Source organism: Chiloscyllium punctatum, chromosome 10, assembly GCF_047496795.1.
Source record: "Chiloscyllium punctatum isolate Juve2018m chromosome 10, sChiPun1.3, whole genome shotgun sequence".
NCBI lineage: Eukaryota > Metazoa > Chordata > Chondrichthyes > Orectolobiformes > Hemiscylliidae > Chiloscyllium > Chiloscyllium punctatum.
Window position 1 is genome coordinate 123209456 of NC_092748.1, and position 19797 is coordinate 123229252.

A 19797-nucleotide genomic window follows, 5' to 3' on the forward strand; every position below is an offset into this window, starting at 1 on the left:
CCCCATCAGCGGAAATATGTTTCCTCCTGCCAGAGTGGCCAATCCTTTCATAATCCTATACGTTTCAATCAGATCCCCTCTCAGTCTTCTAAACTCAAGGGTATACAAGCCCAGTCGCTTCAGTCTTTCCGTGTAAGGCAATCCTGCCATTCCAGGAATTGACCTCGTGAACCTACGCTGCACTCCCTCAATAGCCAGAATGTCTTTCCTCAAATTTGGAGACCAGAACTGTACACAGTACTCCAGGTGTGGTCTCATCAGGGCCCTATACAGCTGCAGAAGCACCTCTTTGCTTCTATACTCAATTCCTCTTGTTATGAAGGCCAGCATGCTATTAGCCTTCTTCACGCCCTGCTGTACCTGCATGCTTGCCTTCATTGACTGGTGGACAAGAACACCCAGATCTCTCTGAACAGCCCCTTTACCTAATTTGATACCATTGAGGTAGTAATCTGCCTTCCTGTTCTTGCCACCAAAGTGGATAACCAGACATTTATCCACATTAAACTGCATCTGCCATGCATCTGCCCACTCACCTAACCTGTCCAGGTCATCCTGTAATCTCCTAACATCCTCATCACATTTCACCCTACCACCCAGCTTTGTATCATCAGCAAATTTGCTAATGTTATTGCTGATACCATCTTCTATATCATTTACATATATTGTAAAAAGCTGCGGTCCCAGCACCGATCCCTGCGGTACCCCACTGGTCACTGCCTGCCATTCCGAAATGGAGCCGTTAATCACTACCCTTTGTTTCCTATTAGCCAACCAATTCTCTATCCAATCTAGTACTTTGCCCCCAATACCGTGCGTCCTAATTTTACTCACTAACCTCTTGTGTGGGACTTTATCAAAAGCTTTCTGAAAGTCCAGGTACACTACATCCACTGGATCTCCCTCGTCCATCTTCCGAGTTACATCCTCAAAAAATTCAAGAAGATTAGTCAAGCATGATTTCCCCTTCATAAATCCATGCTGACTCTGCCCTATCCTGTTACTATTATCCAGATGTGCCGTAATTTCATCCTTTATAATAGACTCCAGCATCTTTCCCACCACTGAGGTCAGACTAACTGGTCTATAATTTCCTGCTTTCTCCCGCCCACCCTTCTTAAAAAGTGGCACAACATTAGCCGCCCTCCAATCCTCAGGAACCGACCCCGATTCTATTGAACTCTGGAAAATAATCACCAGCGCATCCACGATTTCCCAAGCCACCTCCTTCAGTACCCTGGGATGCAGGCCGTCAGGTCCCGGAGACGTATCAACCTTCAGACCTAACAGTCTCTCCAACACTAAATCCTGGCAAATAGAAATTCCCTTAAGTTCAGGTCCTTCAGCCACTGTTACCTCAGGGAGATTGCTTGTGTCTTCCCCAGTGAACACAGATCTGAAGTACCCATTTAATTCCTCTGCCATTTCTTTGTTCCCAGTAATATATTCCCCTGTTTCTGTCTTCAAGGGCCCAATTTTTGTCCTAACCATTTTTTTGCCTTGGACATACCTAAAAAAGCTTTTACTATCCTCCTTTATATTCTTGGCCAGTTTACCTTCGTACCTCATTTTTTCTCTGCGTATTTCCTTCTTACTAATCCTCTGTTGTTCTTTAAAAGCTTCCCAGTCCTCAGTTTTCCCACTTATCTTCGCTAAGTTATACTTTTTCTCTTTTAACTTTATATGTTTCTTTACTTCCCTCGTCAGCCACTCCCGCCCATGTCTCCTCCTGGGATCTTTCTTCCTTTTAGGAATGAACTGATCCTGCAACTTCTGCATTATACACAGAAATATCCGCCATTGTTCCTCCACGGTCTTCCCTGTTAAGGTATTGCACCATTGAACTTTGGCCAGTTGCTCCCTCATAGCTCCATATTTCCCTTTATTCAACTGAAATATTGTCACTTCCGATTGTACCCACTCCCTCTCAAATTGCAGATTGAAGCTTATTGTATTATGGTCACTACTTCCCAATGGCTCCTTCACTTCGAGGTCACTGACCAATTCTGGTTTGTTACACAATACCAGATCCAGAATCGCCTTATCCCTGGTCGGCTCTAAAAATCCATCTCTGAGGCACTCCACAAAGTCTCTTTCTTGAGGCCCGATACCATCCTGATTCTCCCAGTCTACCTGCATGTTAAAATCCCCCATAACAACTGTAGTAACATCTTTGCGACAAGCCAATTTCAGCTCCTGATTCAACTTACATCCGACATCCAGACTACTGTTTGGGGGCCTGTAGATGACTCCCATGAGGGTCTTTTTACCCTTAGTGTTTCGAAGCTCTATCCACACTGACTCTACATCCCCTGACTCTAGGTCCCCCCATGCAAGGGACTGAACCATCTCCCTTACCAACAAGGCCACCCCACCCCCTCTGCCCGTCAGTCCTTACAATAGCACGTGTAGCCTTGAATATTCATTTCCCAGGCCCTGTCCCCATGAAGCCACGTCTCAGTTATCCCCACAATATCGTATCTACCAATTTCCAAAAGAGCCTCAAGCTCATCCACCTTGTGTCTGATGCTTCGTGCATTCATATATAGAATTTTTAATTTGTTACTGCTCTCACCCTTCCCCTCAACCCTTATTTCACTCAACTTTACAGCATGATGCCTTTTCCAGTTTTCTGCCTCCTTGATACAGTTGTCTTTCTTGACTTCTCTTGTTCTAACTACCCCTTCAATTTCCTTTTTAAACATCCAGCTTGTCCCCTCCCCCCCGCTACTTAGTTTAAATGTAGCGGTGTTGCAGCAGAAAACCTGCCTGCCAGAATGCTGATCCCTGATCTATTAAGGTGCAAGCCGTCTCTCTTGTAGAATTTATGGTTACTATAAAATATACCCCAGAGATCCAAGAACTTGAAACCTTGCTTCCTGCACCAGTTCCCCAACCACACGTTCACGTCCATTATCTCCCGGTTTCTGGCCACACTAGCCCGAGGAACTGGAAGCAAACTGGAGATAACCACCTTGGACGTCCTGCTTTTTAGCCTTCTCCTATCTCTTCCGACTCAATACACAGTCTCCCACTACTGTCCTTGATCGGATCTACCCTCGTTCTCGTCATTCTCATGTTTCTCACATATGCATAAAATGCCTTGGGGTTATCCTTGATCCTATCCGCCAAAGATTTTTCATGCCCTCTCTTAGCTCTCCTAATCCCTTTCTTCAGCTCCCTTCTGGCTATCCTGTATCCCTCCAACACTCTGTCTGAACCTTGTTTCCTCAACCTTATGTAAGCCTCCTTCTTCCTCTTTACAAGACATTCAACCTCCCTCGTCAACCAAGGTTCCCTCACATGACCATCTCTTTCCTGCCTGACAGGTACATACATATCAAGGACATGTATCTGTTCCTTGAAAAAGTTCCACATTTCCATGACATCCTTCCCTGACAGCCTATGCTCCCAACTTATGCTCCTCAGGTCCTGTCTTACAGCATTGTATTTGCCCTTCCCCCAATTGTAAAACCTACCCTGTTGCACGCACCTATCTCTCTCCATAACCAAGGTGAACCTCACAGAATTGTGGTCACCATCACCAAAATGCTCACCCACAAACAAGCCCATCACTTGTCCCGGTTCGTTACCAAGTACCAAATCCAATATGGCCTCCCCTCTGGTTGGACAATCTACATACTGCGTTAGAAAAGCTTCCTGGACACACTGCACAAACACCGCCCCATCCAATCTACTTGATCTAAAGAGCTTCCAATCAATATTTGGGAAGTTGAAATCGCCCATGACTACTACCCTATGGCTTCTGCATGTTTCCAAAATTTGTTTCCCAATCTGTTTCTCCACATCTCTGCTGCTAATGGGGGCCTATAGTAAACACCCAACAAGGTGACTGCTCCTTTCCTATTTCTGACTTCAGCCTATACTACCTCCAAAGGCAGATCCCCCTTGAACTGCAGCCGTTATACCATTTCTAATTAGCAACGCCACCCCCCTCCTCCTTTTTTACCACCCTCCCTAATCTTATTGAAACCTCTGTAACCAGGAACCTCCAACACCCATTCCTGTCCCTCTTCCATCCACGTTTCCGTGATGGCCACAACATCGTAGTCCCAAGTACCGATCCACGCCTTAAGTTCACCCACCTTATTTCTGATACTCTTTGCGTTGAAGTATACACATTTGAACACATCTCTGTGTCCGCAAGTATTCCCTGTCAGTGCTACCTTCTCCACAGCCTCCCTACATTCTTGGACATCCTGACAACCAGCTAACCTACTTGCTGGACTACAAGTCCGGATCCCATCCCCATGCCAAATTAGTTTAAATCCCCCCGAAGAGTGCTAGCAAACTGACCTCCCAGGATATTGGTGCCCTTCTGGTTCAGGTGCAACCCGTCCTGCTTGTACAGGTCCCACCTTCCCCAGAATGCAGTCCAATTGTCCAAATACCTGAAGCCCTCCCTCCTACACCATCCTTGCAGCCACGTGTTCAACTGCACTCTCTCCCTATTCCTTGCCTCACTGTCATGTGGCACCGGCAACAACTCAGAGATGACGACTCTGTCCGTCCTAGCTTTTAGCTTCCAGCCTAACTCCCTGAGCTCCTGAATGCCCTCCCCACCCCTCTTCCTACCTATGTCATTGGTGCCAATGTGCACCACGACTTCTGGCTGCACATCCTCCCCCTTAAGGATTCTGAAGACACGGTCCGAGACATCTCAGACCCTGGCAACCGGGAGGCAACAAACCATCCGAGAGTCTCGCCCATGTCCACAGAACTGCCTGTCCGTTCCTCTAACTATAGAGTCTCCTATAACTAGTGCTCTCCTCCTCTCCCCCTTTCCCTTCTGAGCCTCAGAGCCGGACCTCGTGCCAGAGACCCGGTCACTGCAGCTTACCCCTGCTAGGCCGTCCCCCCCAACAGTATCCAAAGCTGTATACTTATTGTTGAGGGGAACGACCACAGGGGATCCCTGCACTGCCTGCTTCCTCCCCTTCCCACCTCTAACTGTTACCCAGCTACCTCTGTTCTCTGGCGTAACTATGTCCCTGTAGCTTCTATCTATCACCCTCTCAGCCTCTCAAATAATCCTCAGTTCATCCAACTCCAGTTCCAGTTCCCTAACGCGGTCTGTGAGGAGCAGGAGCTGACTGCATTTCCTGCAGATGAAGTCGGTAGGAGCATCGGTGGTCACCCCTACCTCAAACATCCTGCAGGAGGAACATTGCGCTGCCATAACTCTACACTTAGTCTCCAAAACAAGAACACTGAGTAGCTTACCTGTGGACTTTAAAGTTAGGTTAGAGGAGGAGGATGCGAGGGAGGCCCTGCTTTGTAGGGCCTGGGGTCTAGAACACACCCACTCAAATATCAATCACTTACCTTCCCGACCAGCTCTGCCCTCCAACTTCACTTCCGCCCAGCTCACGCCACTCTCTGCTGTGAAAAGCAGATAATCAGCAAGAGTTGATGAGGGCAGGCTTGTGATGTCTGGAAGTTCCTAGTTTCAGACTGGTGCATAGGTTATGGAGTTTGACTTAGTCATTACACTCTTGGAATAGGAACAGAAGAGCATTCAGCAGCTTTCTTCAGATTGAACAATCCTCTATAGGATCCACTCTGCTCACCCCGCATGGGTAATGTGGTTAGAAAAGGCATCCTAAAGATAATCGGTCCATATATTCATGGATTCATGCAGCACAGAAAAGGCCTTTCAGCCCATTGAGTCTGCACCGATATAACTACAATTAAAGGTGCGCTAATCCCAATTTCCTGCACTTTTTCCATATATTTAAATGGCATAACATTTGAAGTGCTCATCCAAATATTTTTTAAAGATTGTAAGTTTTCCGGCCTACACTACCCTCTCAGCGGTGCATTCTGGATTCTCACCACCCTCTGAGGGAAAAGGTTTTTTTTCCAAATTCCCTTCAGTCACCAAATTGGCTGGAAAACAACATTCAGCAGGCTCATCTATCTGTAGTCTGAAAAACAAAGTCAAACTCAAACTCAGTCTCGGAACTTGGAATGTACAAATCCTCATGGGCAACAAACAAAACACTCGTCCAGAATGAGAAACATGTTACCCATGAACGCAGGCACTTCAACATTGAGTCTCCTGCAGGACAGTAATATCAAACAGCAGGTGAAAGGCAGCTGAAGGGACAAGGTGGTGGTTACACCTTCTTCTTGAGAGGAAAACTCAAGGATGCATAGAATCAGATTTCAACTGACTCTTGTAGCTCCCTATTGGCAATGATCATCTCATGACTCTCCATTTACAACTTGCCAAGAACCAACAGGTAACAGCTATGATAGCCTATGCACTATCCCTTGATGTCACAGACAATTCCAAAGAAGGCTTCTACTCCACCCTGGACACCATACTCATCAACATCCCTAAGGAAGATAAAATTATCCTCCATAGAATTTTCAACGCCAAGGGTTGTAATGGACACCCAACTTTGGAAAGGAAACATTGGAAAGGAAGGAGATAGAAATTGCAGCACCAATGGGATTCTTCTGCTCACCAAATGTTCAGAACACCAGTTGATCATTATCAACATATTAGTAATATATATCAACCTTTTCCTAGCTACAGTCTGTTCTGAAGAAGGGTCACTGGATCTGAAACATTAACTCTGTTTTCTGTCTACAAGTGTGAGGTGATACACTTTGGACAGAGTAATCGGAATACAAAGTACTGGGCTAATGGTAAGATTCTTGGGAGTGCAGATGCGCAGAGAGATCTCGGTGTCCATGTACACAGATCCCTGAAAGTTGCCACCCAGATTGACAGGGTTGTTAAGAAGGCATACAGTGTTTTGGCCTTTATTAATAGAGGGATTGAGTTCCGGAACCAGGAGGTTATGCTGCAGCTGTACAAAGCTCTGGTACAGCCACACTTGGAGTATTGTGTACAGTTCCAGTCACCGCACTATAAGAAGGATGTGGAAGCTTTGGAAAGGGTGCAGAGGAGATTTACTAGGATGTTGCCTGGTATGGAAGGATTGTCTTACGAGGAAAGGCTGAGGGCTTGAGGCTGTTCTTGTTAGAGAGAAGAAGGTTGAGAGGTGACTTAATAGAGACATACAAGATAATCAGAGGGTTAGATAGGGTGGACAGGGACAGCCTTTTTCCAAGTATAGGGACGGCAAACACGAGGGGACACAACTTTAAAGTGAGGGGAGATAGGTATAAGACAGATGTCAGAGGGAGTTTCTTTACTCAGAAAGTAGTAAGGGTATGGAATGCTTTGCCTGCAACGGTAGTAGATTCGCCAAGTTTAAGTGCATTTTAGTCGTCATTGGACAGGCATATAGACGTACATGGAATAGTGTAGGTGAGATGGGCTTCAGATTAGTATGACAGGACGGCACAACATCATTGGCCGAAGGGCCTATACTGCGCTGTAACGTTCTATGTTCTATGCTGCCAAGTCTGCTGAGTTTTTCCAAGAACTTGTGTTTTTGGATCATCAATACGCTGCTCTACCAAAAAGACAAGTTTATGACTTCTTGAAGGCATCCACAATCAAAGCATTCATACATGATTGACTACATTATCATTCGATCCTGAGACCTACAGGCTGTCCTCATTACAAAAGCAATGACCAGTGCAGATAACTGTCAGTCAGACCATTGGCCTATCCACTCTTTTATGTCCATCATATACCACAGGATGCAGCTGAAGACAAAGAAACAGTTCAGAAAAAAAGCTCAACATTAAGCTGTTCAAGAGACGAGCAGACTAGCAAACTTTCAACAAGGTCTTCATCAAATTCTCCAGAGTTCATTTTAATGACCACAGGAAATGACATCACCAGCCCAAGGAAACTCAAACATATAAATAGAAAGCAGGAAACTCCAGCAGTACTTTGTGTGGAGGCTCACTAAAAATGTTACCTACTGAAACATCTGAAAATGAACCTCCCAGCTCACTGAGCAAATGTACATCCAGAACCTCAACCTGAGCTACAAATCTTCTCAAAACTCCCTAATAACCTGTATCTCAGTCTTCTCCTTTACAATATTCTCCTTTTCCTGAGTGAAAACAGATGAGAAATATTTGTTTAGTATCCCTCCAATCTCCACAGGGTCCACACACAACTTCCCACTTATGTCTTTGACTGGCCCTATTCCTACCCTAATCATCCTTTTATTCCTCACATACCTATAGAAAGCTTTAGGGTTCTCCTTTATTAGATCTGCTAAAGACTGCTCATGTCCTCTCTTTGCTCTTCTTAACTCTCTCTTTAAATCCTTCCTAGATAATCTGTAACTCTCCATCACCTCATCTGAACCATCTCGTCTCAACGTTACTTAAGCCTCCCTCTTCTGCTTAACAGGAGATACCATTTCTTTAGCAAACCACTGTTCCCTTATCTTATCACTTCCTCCCTGCCTGACAGGGACATACCTATCAAGGACACGCAATAACTGTTCCTTACACGACATCCACGTTTCAATTGTCCCCAACCCCTATGATGAGAGAGTATAGTCTCAGAATAAATGGATGCTAATTTAAGACTGAGAGGAGATCTCCTTGTCCCTGTGGGCAACTGTATAGGCAGTGTAAATGTGTAAATTTAAAGCTAAGATAAATAGATTCTTGATCAGTTGGGAATCAGGATCCAATGAAATGGCAGGAAAATGGATGTTAGAAATAGAAATGTCAGCCATGATCTTATTAAATGGCAGAGCAGGCTCAAGGGTGCAGTATCTTGCTTCTGTTCTTACTCCTTATGGTCATATGGCACTGGTGAGACCCCATCATGGAGGCAATTCAGACTAATACCCATTGCCTTATGAGGGGAGGTTAGAACAGCTGAGCTTGTACACACTGGAGTTTAGAAAAGTTAAAGGAGACTTGATTAAAATATAAAATTCTGTACGGTCTTGAGAAGGTAGATCTCAAAACTTTTCAAAAACTACTTAGGAGAGCACCTGAAATTTCATAATATCCAAAGCTATGGGCCTAGATCTGGAAAGTGGGACTACTTTAGATTTAGCGTATTCTTGGCAGTACGCCTTGATAGGTGGAAGAGTGTCTTCTATGCTGTATGATTCCTTGATGTGGAGAGGGTGTTTCCTCTTGTGAGACAATCTAAACGCGGTCACTGCTGAAAAATCAGAGTTTGCAAATTTATAACATAAATTAGGCAATTTTGTTTTCTTACAGAGGGTGAAGAATCTTTGAAACACTTCTTGTAAAGGTGGTGGAAGCGGGGTCCTTGAATGTTGTGAAGGCGGAGGTAAATCGATTGTGTTAGGGAAGGGTTTTCAGGGGTATGCAGAAATATTAATGTGAGGTAAAAAAAAAATCAATCAATCATCAGATCTTTATGAATAGGATAGCAGGCTCAAGGGGGCCAAATGGCCTACCCCTGCTCTTCACTTGGATGCTCACAAATACGGTTTGAACACATTTCACAGATCACCTCATTTTACCACTTCACAGAATTACCCAATCTCTGTCTCATTGCACTGAAGTCAGCCATATCTGAATCTAGAATCCTCAGAGATGAGACTTTTCTCTTTTATTTTTATTTTTCTTCATCTTTCTCTTTTCAACTGCTAAACTCAATCATATGATTAGTATTGAATAAATGTTGGAACATTTTTGAAATTCATTCCTTTTCTGAGTTGCATTGTCCTTTTTATCCCGTCCAGGACAGTGCCTCCAACAGGGCAGAACTCCAGGTTGGGCCACACTGGATCCGTGGCTCACAGCCCTGGACTAGGATTTGCCTCTGAGGGAAGGGTGAGGTCATGGGTGCTGCATGTCAAGCAACACCAGAGACTATTCTGATTGGCGCATGACAGCTTTTTGAGGATGTTGGTGGGGCCTCTTCCAGCGTACACTGTCCAGTTCTGGTCGCCCTGTTATAGGAAAGATACTGTGGTTCTGTTCGCTGAGCTGGGAATTTGTGTTGCCGTTTCGTCCCCTGTCTAAGAGCTTGGGAGCTTCCTGTGAAGTGCTTCTGTGATCTTTCCTTCGGCATTTGTAGTGGTTTGAATCTGTCGCTTCCGATTGTCAGTTCCAGCTGTTCATTGCAGTGGCCGGTATATTGGGTCCAGATCGATGTGCTTATTGATTGAATCTGTGGATCAGTGACATGCCTCTAGGAATTCCCTGGCTGTTCTCTGTTTGGCTTATCCTATAATAGTAGTGTTGTCCCAGTCGAATTCATGTTGCTTGTCATCTGCGTGTGTGGCTACTAAGGGTAGCTGGTCGTGTCGTTTCGTGGCTAGTTGTGGCACGACCAGCTATCCTGGTAGTGGAGTGGGATGGTTCAAGCTTGTCTTCCAGGAAGAAGCAGAGAGACTCTGTCCAATTTTTCTTCATAAAACTCTCCAGGCCAGACAACATTCTGGTAAATGTCCTCTGCTTCCTCTCCAGTGCTATCACATCTCGCCTATGGTGTGGATTAGAGAACTGCACAGTTAGCTGTGGCCTAACCAAAGTTTAATACAGTTCCAGCATCACCTCCCTGCTCTTAAACTTGATGCCTCGGCTAATAAAGGCAAATATCCCATATTCTTCGTCATAAAACTGTCCCTTTTTTTTCTAAAAGTTGTTCCTTGGCTCAAGGAGACTCTGTCGTTGATGTTTTTCAGAGGAGCAATAAACTGGGCCGGGCTCCAGTCAGTCTGGTTTGGTACATAGATGAAAAGGATTTTGAGCAGCCTTTTGTTTATATGTAAACAGGTATTTTAGAAGTGACCTGTATAATGAAAGGGGAGTGGTCAGCTCTTTAGCTGAGCTGAGCAGTTTTAGTTCAGTCTTGAACTGGGAAGTTCAACGGGGAGCTGTGTGGAAACTTTCTCTTTTCTGCCCTTCAACTTCAACCTGTAAGCATATGTCCCATTTATACTGGTTTCTAAAGGATGTTTATTTATTAGGACTGTTGTGTATATTCAGAAAAGCATATTTAAGTCTAGTTGGATAGATTGAGTTCTGGAGGGGTTCTTTATTCTGTTCTTTGTGTTTCATTGTGTAATTTTGTGAATAAATCTTTGTCTGTAGTCAGAAGCCTAATGGTTAACTATTTAAGTATGTTCAAGCATTGCCTAAATTTGATAAGAAGGATGTGGAAGCCTTTTTTATCTCATTTGAAAAGATGGCTAAACAAAATGCAGTGGCCAGTGGCAATGTGGGTTTTGTTGATCCAAACGAAACTTGTAGGTAGGGCGAGTGAGGTATTCGCATCACTATCAGAGGACATATTTGGAGAGTGAGGTGGTGGAAAAAGCCATTTTAAGTGCATATGAGCTTGTACCAGAAGCCTATAGACAACGTTTCAGGAATCTAAAGAGGGACCCTATATTGAGCTTTAAAAATTGAGCAAACTATGATGCCCTTAGAGAGGCAATTATTTTGCAGCAATTCAAAAATTCACTGCCTGAAGTAGTGCAAACTCATGTGGAAGAACAGAGTTAAAATAGCAAGGTTAGCAGCTGAAATGGCTGATGATTATGAGCTGGTCCATAAAACTTGGTTTAGCTTGAAGTAAAAGGACCATTAAAGTTAATGAAGGAGAAATTAATAAGTCAGAATTTCAGAGACCACCCATTTGGGATACGTGTCAAATTTTAGAGAATGATTCAATAGAGCTGGAGAGTTGGCTAGACAGCATTTAAAAGTACCACTGCATACAATGAAACAGGAAGCTGATAAGAAATCACAAATTCGCAATTTACAAACTGGGGACAAGGTATTGGTGTTACTTCCAGCAACGGGTCATAGAGTCATAGAGATGTACAGCATGGAAACAGACCCTTCGGTCCATCCCGTCCATGCCGACCAGCTATCCCAACCCAATCTAGTTCCAGCTGCCAGCACCCAGCCCATATCCCTCCAAACCCTTCCTATTCATATACCCATCCAAATGCCTCTCAAATGTTGCAATTGTACCAGCCTCCACCTCTTACACTGGTAGCTCATTCCATACACATACCACACTCTGTATGAAAACGTTGCCCCATAAGTCTCTTTTATATCTTTCCTCTCTCACCCTAAACCTATACCCTATCGTTCTGGACTCCCCGACCCCAGGGAAAAGACTTTGTCTATTTATCCTATCCATGCCCCTCATAATTTTGTACACCTCTATAACGTCACCCCTCAGCCTCCGACGATTCAGGGAAAATAGCCTCAGCCTGTTCAGCCTCTCCCTATAGCTCAAATCCTCCAACCCTTGCAAATCTTTTTTGAACCCTTTCAAGTTTCACAACATCTTTCTGATAGGAAGGAGACCAGAATTGCACGCAATATTCTAACAATGGCCTAACCAATGTCCCGTACAGCCGCAACATGACCTCCCAACTCCTGTACTCAATACTCTGACCAATAAAAGAAAGCATACCAAACGCCTTCTTCACTATCCTATCTACCTGCGACTCCACTTTCAAGGAGCTATGAACCTACACTCCAAGGTCTCTTTGTTCAGTAACACTCCCTAGGACCTTACCATCAGTGTATAAGTCCTGCTAAGATTTGCCTTCCCAAAATGCAGCACCTCGCATTTATCTGAATTAAACTCCATCTGCCACTTCTCTGCTCATTGGCCCATCTGGTCAAGATCCTGTTGTAATCTGAGGTAACCCTCTTTGCTGTCAATTAAACTCCCAAATTTGGTGCCATCTGCAAACTTACTAACTGTACCTCTTATGCTCGCATCCAAATCATTTATATAAATGACAAAAAGTAGAGGGCCCAGCACCGATCCTTGTGGCATTCCACTGGTCACAGGCCTCCAGTCTGAAAAACAACCCTCCACCATCACCCTCTACCTTTGACCTTTTAAAAGCAAGGTTTAGTGGACGTTATCAAATTGAGAAGAAATCGAGTGAGGAGAACTACTTTATAAGGACTCCAGACATGAAAAAAATCTCAGAGTGTGTCATGTGAATATGCTCAAAAGGTATTTTGATAGGGAAGGAAAGCAAGAGGAGAAGGTGTTAATGATTACAGCACAGAAGGAAGAACCAAGTTCTGAATTGGACATTCCTCAAATCAAATTGGACAATGAGGAAGTTGTCAAAAGTTGGGATTATAAATTATTGAGTTACCTTCCACAAGAAAATGACCTGAAAGAATTATTACTATCACATGAGGAGATATGCGGAAATAAACTGGAAGTACTAACCTAATTGTGCATGATGTAGATATTAGATTACTTACACTGTGGAAACAGACCCTCCGAAAAGCAACCCACCCAGACCCATTCCCCGACTTTTTGCAAGGTTTGTGAAGGTTTGTGAAGGTTTGTAACTCAGGTTGAGGTTTAGGGTGTACACCAGCTAGCCACAAAAAGACATGACCCTCCCTCCCTCGTAGCCCTACACACGGATGAAAAAACCACCATTTCGACTGGGACAACACATCCATCCTGGGACAGGCTCAGCAAAGACATGCCAGAGAATTCCTAGAGGCCTGACACTCCAGCTACAACGCCATAAACAAACACATAGATCTAGATACCATCTATCAACCCCTCAGAAAATGAAAAGGAAATGACATCACCACAAACCCCAGGAACTCCATCCCGGAGAAAGATATAAATAGAAAGCAGGAGACAACAGCTTCGCTTCACTTGGAGGTCGCCACTGATGATGTTACCTAGCCAGGTAATGAAACGTCTGGATATCAAACCTACAGGTCAGAGAGCAAACCTACACCCCATTTCCCTACATTTACCCCTTCACCTAACACTATGGGCAATTTAGCATAGCCAATTCACCAAACCTGCACATTTTTGGATTGTGGGAGGAAACCGGAGCACCCGGAGGAAACCCACGCAGACACGGAGAATGTGCAAACTCCACACAGCAGTTGCCTGAGGCAGGAATTGAACCCGGGTCTCTGGCACGGTGAAGCAGCAGTGCTAACCACTGTGCCACCGTGCCGCCCATATAGCAAATGCTGTTCCGATTAAGCAACATCCTTCTTAGTTCCATCCTCTAAACTTGGCACAGGTTCAGAAGGTGATAGAGTACATGCTCCATGATGGCATAATCGAGTGAGTTACAGTGACTGGAACTCACCTATGGTCAAACTGCCAAAGCCAGCTGGTACCCAATGGTTATGTGTGGACTATCGCAAAGTCAACGCTGTTACAAAGACTGATACATATCCAATTCCACGGCTGGAGGACTGTGTTGAAAAAATGGGACAAGCAACTTGCATTTCTAAGTTGGACTTGCTCAGAAGCTACTGGCAAGTACCTCTGTCAGAGAGAGCATCACTTCAAAGTCATGCCATTTGGTATGAAAAACGCTTTAGCCACAGTTCAGAGACATAGAAACAGAGAAAGGTACAGCACAGAACAGGCCCTTTGGCCCACGATGTTGTGCTGAGGATTAATCCTAATATAAAATAACCTAACCTACACACCCCTCATGGGGCCATGTTATTGGACATGTACAAATGGCCCCATGGGATTCGAAAACAAAAGTAACTGGGGTATTTCCCACACCGTCAATGAAAAAGTAGTACTAAAGTTCTTGGATTTGAGTGGATTTTACTGAAGGTTTGTGCCTAACTTTCGCAGTGTGGCTGCTCCACTTAGCGAATTGTTAAAAAAAGGTCAAGAAGTTTCAGTGGACTGTCAAAAGGCATTTGACAGCTAAAAACTGTGTTAACCATTGCCTGAGTATTAGCCAACCGGATTATACAAAGCCTTTCAAGGTGGCTATCAATGCCAGTGATGTGGGTGTCGGTGCAGTGCTCCTGCAGGAGGATTATGAGGGAATGGAAAGAACCATCGGGTATTTTTCCAGGAAGTTGAACATTCCAGAACAGAAATATTCAATGGTGGAGAAAGAGACTTTAAGCTTGGTGTTGGCATTACATAATTTCAGCATTTATATTACCAGCAATGCATCTGAGACAATTGTATACACTGATCACAACCCATTGACATTTGTGGAAAATGTTAAGGACAAAAATGCCAGAGTGTTTAAATGCAGCTTGTTGTTGCAACTATTCAATTTGACAATTGTGCATGTGGAAGGTCGCGAAAACGTGATTGCTGATGTGTTATCAAGACTCGAATGAGAAATAAAGGCATTCGGTGGTGGGTGTACCACGGCCTGAATTTGCATGTGGTTGTACATGTTTGCATGTTTATAGTTAATATAGTGTATATGTGTGTTCAGACTACTAACTGGATTTTGAAGGGTTAAAAATAAAGCCATCTTTTGGTATTGATGGTCCATTTTCTTAAGGGGGGGGATGTGTCACAAAGCTAGTCCCTTTTCTTCTAAAAGCTGTTCCTTGGCTCAAGGAGACTCTGTCCATGATATTTCTCAGAGGGGTAATAAACCGGGCCAGGTTCCAATCAGTCTGGTTTGGAACAGAGATGAAAAGGATTCTGATGGGCCTTTCATTTATATGTAAACTGATGAGACTTTAGGCCAAAGTGTCATGTTTTAGAAGTGACCGGTATAATGAAAGGTCAGCTCTCTGGCTGAGCAGTTTTTAGTTCAGTCTTGAACTGGTTGGAAGCATTCTCTCTCTCTTCTCTGCATGTGTTCCATTTATATTGGTTTTTAAAGGGAGTTTGCTTATTGGGACTGTTGAGTAAATTCGGAACAGCATTATTAAGTCAAGTTGGATAGGTTGAGTTCTGTAGGGGTTCTTTATTCTGTTCTTTCTGTTTCATTGTGTAATTTTGTGAATATATTTTTGTCTATTTTAAAATCTAGTAGTCAACCTAGCTATCCTACTCTGGGTAATTTTCACTGTACACTTACTGAAACAAATTGCAAAGTTATGGTCTGGGGCTGCCTGCTTAACAATGTTTTGAGTGCTCTGGCCTAGTCCATAACAGGATGAGCAGAAATGACATAGGCAATCGGACATGTAAACTACATTCATGAACAGGCTGAGGAGGTAAAAAACGGAAGATTATAGATACAGGCTGAGAAATGATAAAGGGGCTCTCATTCAGCAATTGGATTTGAAGGATAAAATGGATTTAGCCTTTGGAATTCAGTAGTGCAAATGGCTGAATTACAGATTCACATATAGACAGATGAACGCTTTGTAAGAAATCATAATGGTGGCAGGCGCTGAATTCTGATGACATAAATAAAACAAGTAACCATAATTCACTACACAGTTACAGATGTCATTCAGGATGTAGGTTCATTTCCAGACGTTTCGTCACCCTACTTGGTAACATCTTCAGTGGGCCTCTAGATAATTCCTGCTTTCTATTTATATGTTTGGGTTGGCAATATCATTTCATGTGGTGATGTAATTTCCTGTGATGATGTAATTTCCTTCCTTTTTCTCAGGGAGTGGTAGATGGGGTCTAACTTGATGTGTTTGTTGATAGAGTTCTGGTTGGAATGCTACGCTTCTAGGAAATTTTGTGCATGTCGCTGGTTGGCTTTTCCTAGGATGGATGTGTTGTCCCAGTAAAAGTGGTGTCCTTCCGTATCTGTATGTAAGGATACTAATGAGTGAGGGTCATGTCGTTTTGAAGCTAGTTCATGTTCGTCTATCCTAGTGGATAGTTTCCTGCCTGTTTGTCCAATGTAGTGTTTGTTAGAGTTCTTGCAAGATATTTTGTAAATGACATTAGTTTTGCTTGTCTATATAGAGTCTTTCAATTTCATTAGCTGCTGTTTTAGTGTGTTGCTGGGTTTGTGGGCTATCGTGATGCCAAGGGGTCTGAGTAGTCTGGCAGTCATTTCCAAGATGTCTTTGATGTAGGGGAGAGTGGCTAGTGTTTCGGGACATGTTTTGTCTGCTTGTTTGGGTTTGTTGCTGAGAAATCGGCGGACTGTGTTCATTAGGTACCCATTCTTTTTGAATACACGGTATAGGTGATTTTCCTATGCTCTGCATAGTTCCTCTGTGCTGCAATGTGTGTTGGCTTGTTGGAATAATGTTCTGATGCAGTTTTGTTTGTGGATGATTGCTTCTGTAGTTCAATATTTGGTCTGTATGTATTGTTTTTCTGTAGATGCTGGTTTGAAGTTCCCCACTGGCTGTTCACTCGACTGTGACATCTAGGAATGACAGTTTGTTGTTGTTTTCCTCCTCTTTAGTGAATTTTATGCCAGTTAATGGTATTATTGATAGTCTCGAAGATTTCCTCTATTCACTAAAGAGGAGGAAAACAACAACAAACTGCCTAGTAGGGTGACAAAACGACTGGAAATGAACCTTCAACTCACTGAGCAAACCCACATCCAGAACTTCAATCTGAGCTACAAATCTTCTCAAAATCGCTAAGGTGTCATTCAAGCAAAGCTTAAATGTAGATTAATAAAAGAATTGCACCATTATGGGTGCTTCAGTGTACAAATACTTATATTATTTTCTTAATGTATGCAATAAGAATAAAAGTCAATTACTCTTTGCATTTTATATTAAAATCACAGGATGGTTCCCACATAGAGGGAGGCCATTCAGCTCCACTTGTTCATGCTGGCGCTCTGTAAAAGCACCTCAGTAAATTCCACTCCCCACTTCTCCCCCTATCTCAGCCAATCTCTTCCTTTCAGATAATGATCTACTTTCCTTTTGAAAGTCACAATTAAATATTCTCCCTCTCACTTGTGCATTCCAGATCCTGATCATATGCTGCAGAGAAACATTTTATCTCGTCTCTGATTCTTTTGCTCAGTACTCCAAACCAGCGATCACTGATTGACAACTTTTTCATCTTTAGAAACAGCTTCTCCAGCCCCCTTCTGCTCTCTCCAGAAACTTCTTGATTTTGAATATACTTGGGAGACAGTAAGATAACTATTTAAACAAAAGACTCAATGATATTCGGATTGGCAAGTAAAGATAATTCAATTATGAAATATGATGTGAGACCAACATCAGCTCAGATTAAGCAAGCTGTATAGTTCAATTTAATGTTAAAATTACAATGATTTTATCGTTAAAAAGTAATGTGTTGAACTGTGCTACAGTAGTAATCGTAATTTTTGACTGCTCTTTCTATTCTGCCTATCCAGGTTTGATTATTCATGAGGGGCCATCTGTATATCGTATCTTTAAGCGTTGGCAAGCAGTTAACCAGCAATGGAAAGTACTGAACTATGAAAAGTCCAAGGACTTGGAGGATCAGAAGAGCAGCATGAACCGTAACAGGAACTCACGGACCGAAAGGTCATCTACAACACACAGTTCCAGAGGCAACCAGCCAATGGCAACCATGTCCAATCATCACTGTGCATACACTATTCTACACATTCTCAGCCATCTGAGGTCTAATGAACAGAGGCACCAACCAAATGCAAACAGAGAACTGGTAATGAGAGTGACCACAGTCTGAGAAAAGATTTGCTTTATGGATACCATGATGAAGCATTTTAACACGGGAATGATAGCACAGCAAGAGTGAAGAGGCTGAGATGAGAAGCTCATGGTAGTAGGTCAACATTGGGCATCGTGAATCTACAAGGTCTGTCTGTGGAAATAGGCTACAACTAAGGCCACAGAATGGAAATTAGTCCATTCATAGAGTCACTGTATAATCCGAACTGCCTGTGAAATGAGATAAAAATGGCCACAACTGTTAAACAATTCTTTGAGCAAAGTTTTATTCTTTGATTCAGAACTAACTGCCAAATGGATTACTTAACTGTGATTCAGGCCTAGTAGTCCCATTCAGCAGGTTGCTTTTATCATTACAATACTTCCATTGCCAACATCTGCTGACTGTACAAGATGGAAACAAGACCTGGTGTTGTTGTTTGACTCTGAGTTGAACTACTGACCCAGATTTGCCCTCACCAAACCATCAATCTAGAGCATGGCACGAAAGCTTGCTTTCATCCCTACCTTAACTCATGTGCTGCTGTAATTTTTTGTTGTGTCTTGTCTGTTCTTGTTCCTATGTAGAAATACATCCTAAACTTTATTTAAAAAATACTTTCCTGGCTGGCCTCATACCTACCACCCTTTTTAAACTTGGCAACTACAAATTTGGTTGCCTGTATTATAACTACCACCGAATACCATAGCCTGATCACCCTATGCCTTAAAAATATTCAATGACCTTGTCTCCTAAGGCAGAGTTCCAAAGTGTCACAACTTTCAAAGATAAAGAAAATCTCTTCTGTGTCCTGAAGGGTGACTACTAATTTTTAAACAGTCCCCTCTTTGTTCTCAACTGACCCACAAGAGAAACATCCTTTCCATGTCCACCTTGTCAAGACCATTCAGGATCTTATACACTTCAATCAAATCACCCCTCACTCCTCTGAATTCCAGTGGTTGCAAGCCTGGTTATAAAGTCATACAGTATGGAAACAGTTCCTTTGGTCCAATCAGTCCATGCTGACCATGCTTCTTTTTCAATTGTGGGATAACTCTGTTGATGTCTGCTCAATTTGTGTAAAAACTGCAGAAATTTCCTCAGCTCTCTTTGTCAGTAGTACTTACCAATACCCTATTAACAAATCAACTTTAGATAAAAATTACACACTACCAACCCTATCAATGCAATCTTCTAGACTGGGAATAGGGTATGAATCCATCTGTGTGATTGCATTCACTTTCCTGTAGTCTACACATAATCTAATTGAACCCTCTGGTTTAGGAACCAATACTACAGGAGGACTTCAATTACTCTGATTTGGTTTGATCAATTGATTCCCCAATGTGGATTGAATTTCCTTTGTTACTTTTGCCTGTTTGTCTGGATTTAACCATTCTGGTTGTTGTTTTATCTGGTCCAAATTATCTACATCCGCTCAAGTGCATCGTTGCAAATTTTGTTGTATTTTCTGAGAAAACTCACAATATCTCTCTCACTTTAAAACAAAAATTGATGGAAAAACTCAGCATCTATGGGGAGAA

The 19797-nt window shown here is 43.1% G+C and overlaps 2 protein-coding genes across 4 annotated transcripts in view; one reads left to right on the plus strand and one right to left on the minus strand.

Moving 5' to 3' along the window:
• The window catches only part of LOC140482523 (E3 ubiquitin-protein ligase MARCHF4-like), a 237426-nt gene extending 217977 nt beyond the window's left edge, over positions 1-19449 (plus strand). The window contains exons 5-6 of one of the 3 annotated variants that reach the window (XM_072580081.1): positions 9125-9217; positions 17949-18041. In XM_072580081.1, the coding sequence (XP_072436182.1) occupies positions 9125-9176 (52 nt within the window). In that variant the 3' untranslated portion in view covers positions 9177-9217; positions 17949-18041. Of the gene's footprint in view, positions 1-9124; positions 9218-17948 lie in introns of all 3 variants that reach the window. The other 2 variants (XM_072580079.1, XM_072580080.1) reach the window with 2 other exon arrangements.
• Positions 1-19797, minus strand: part of xrcc5 (X-ray repair complementing defective repair in Chinese hamster cells 5) — a 398838-nt gene that overhangs the window by 31969 nt on the left and 347072 nt on the right. The window lies entirely within an intron of this gene.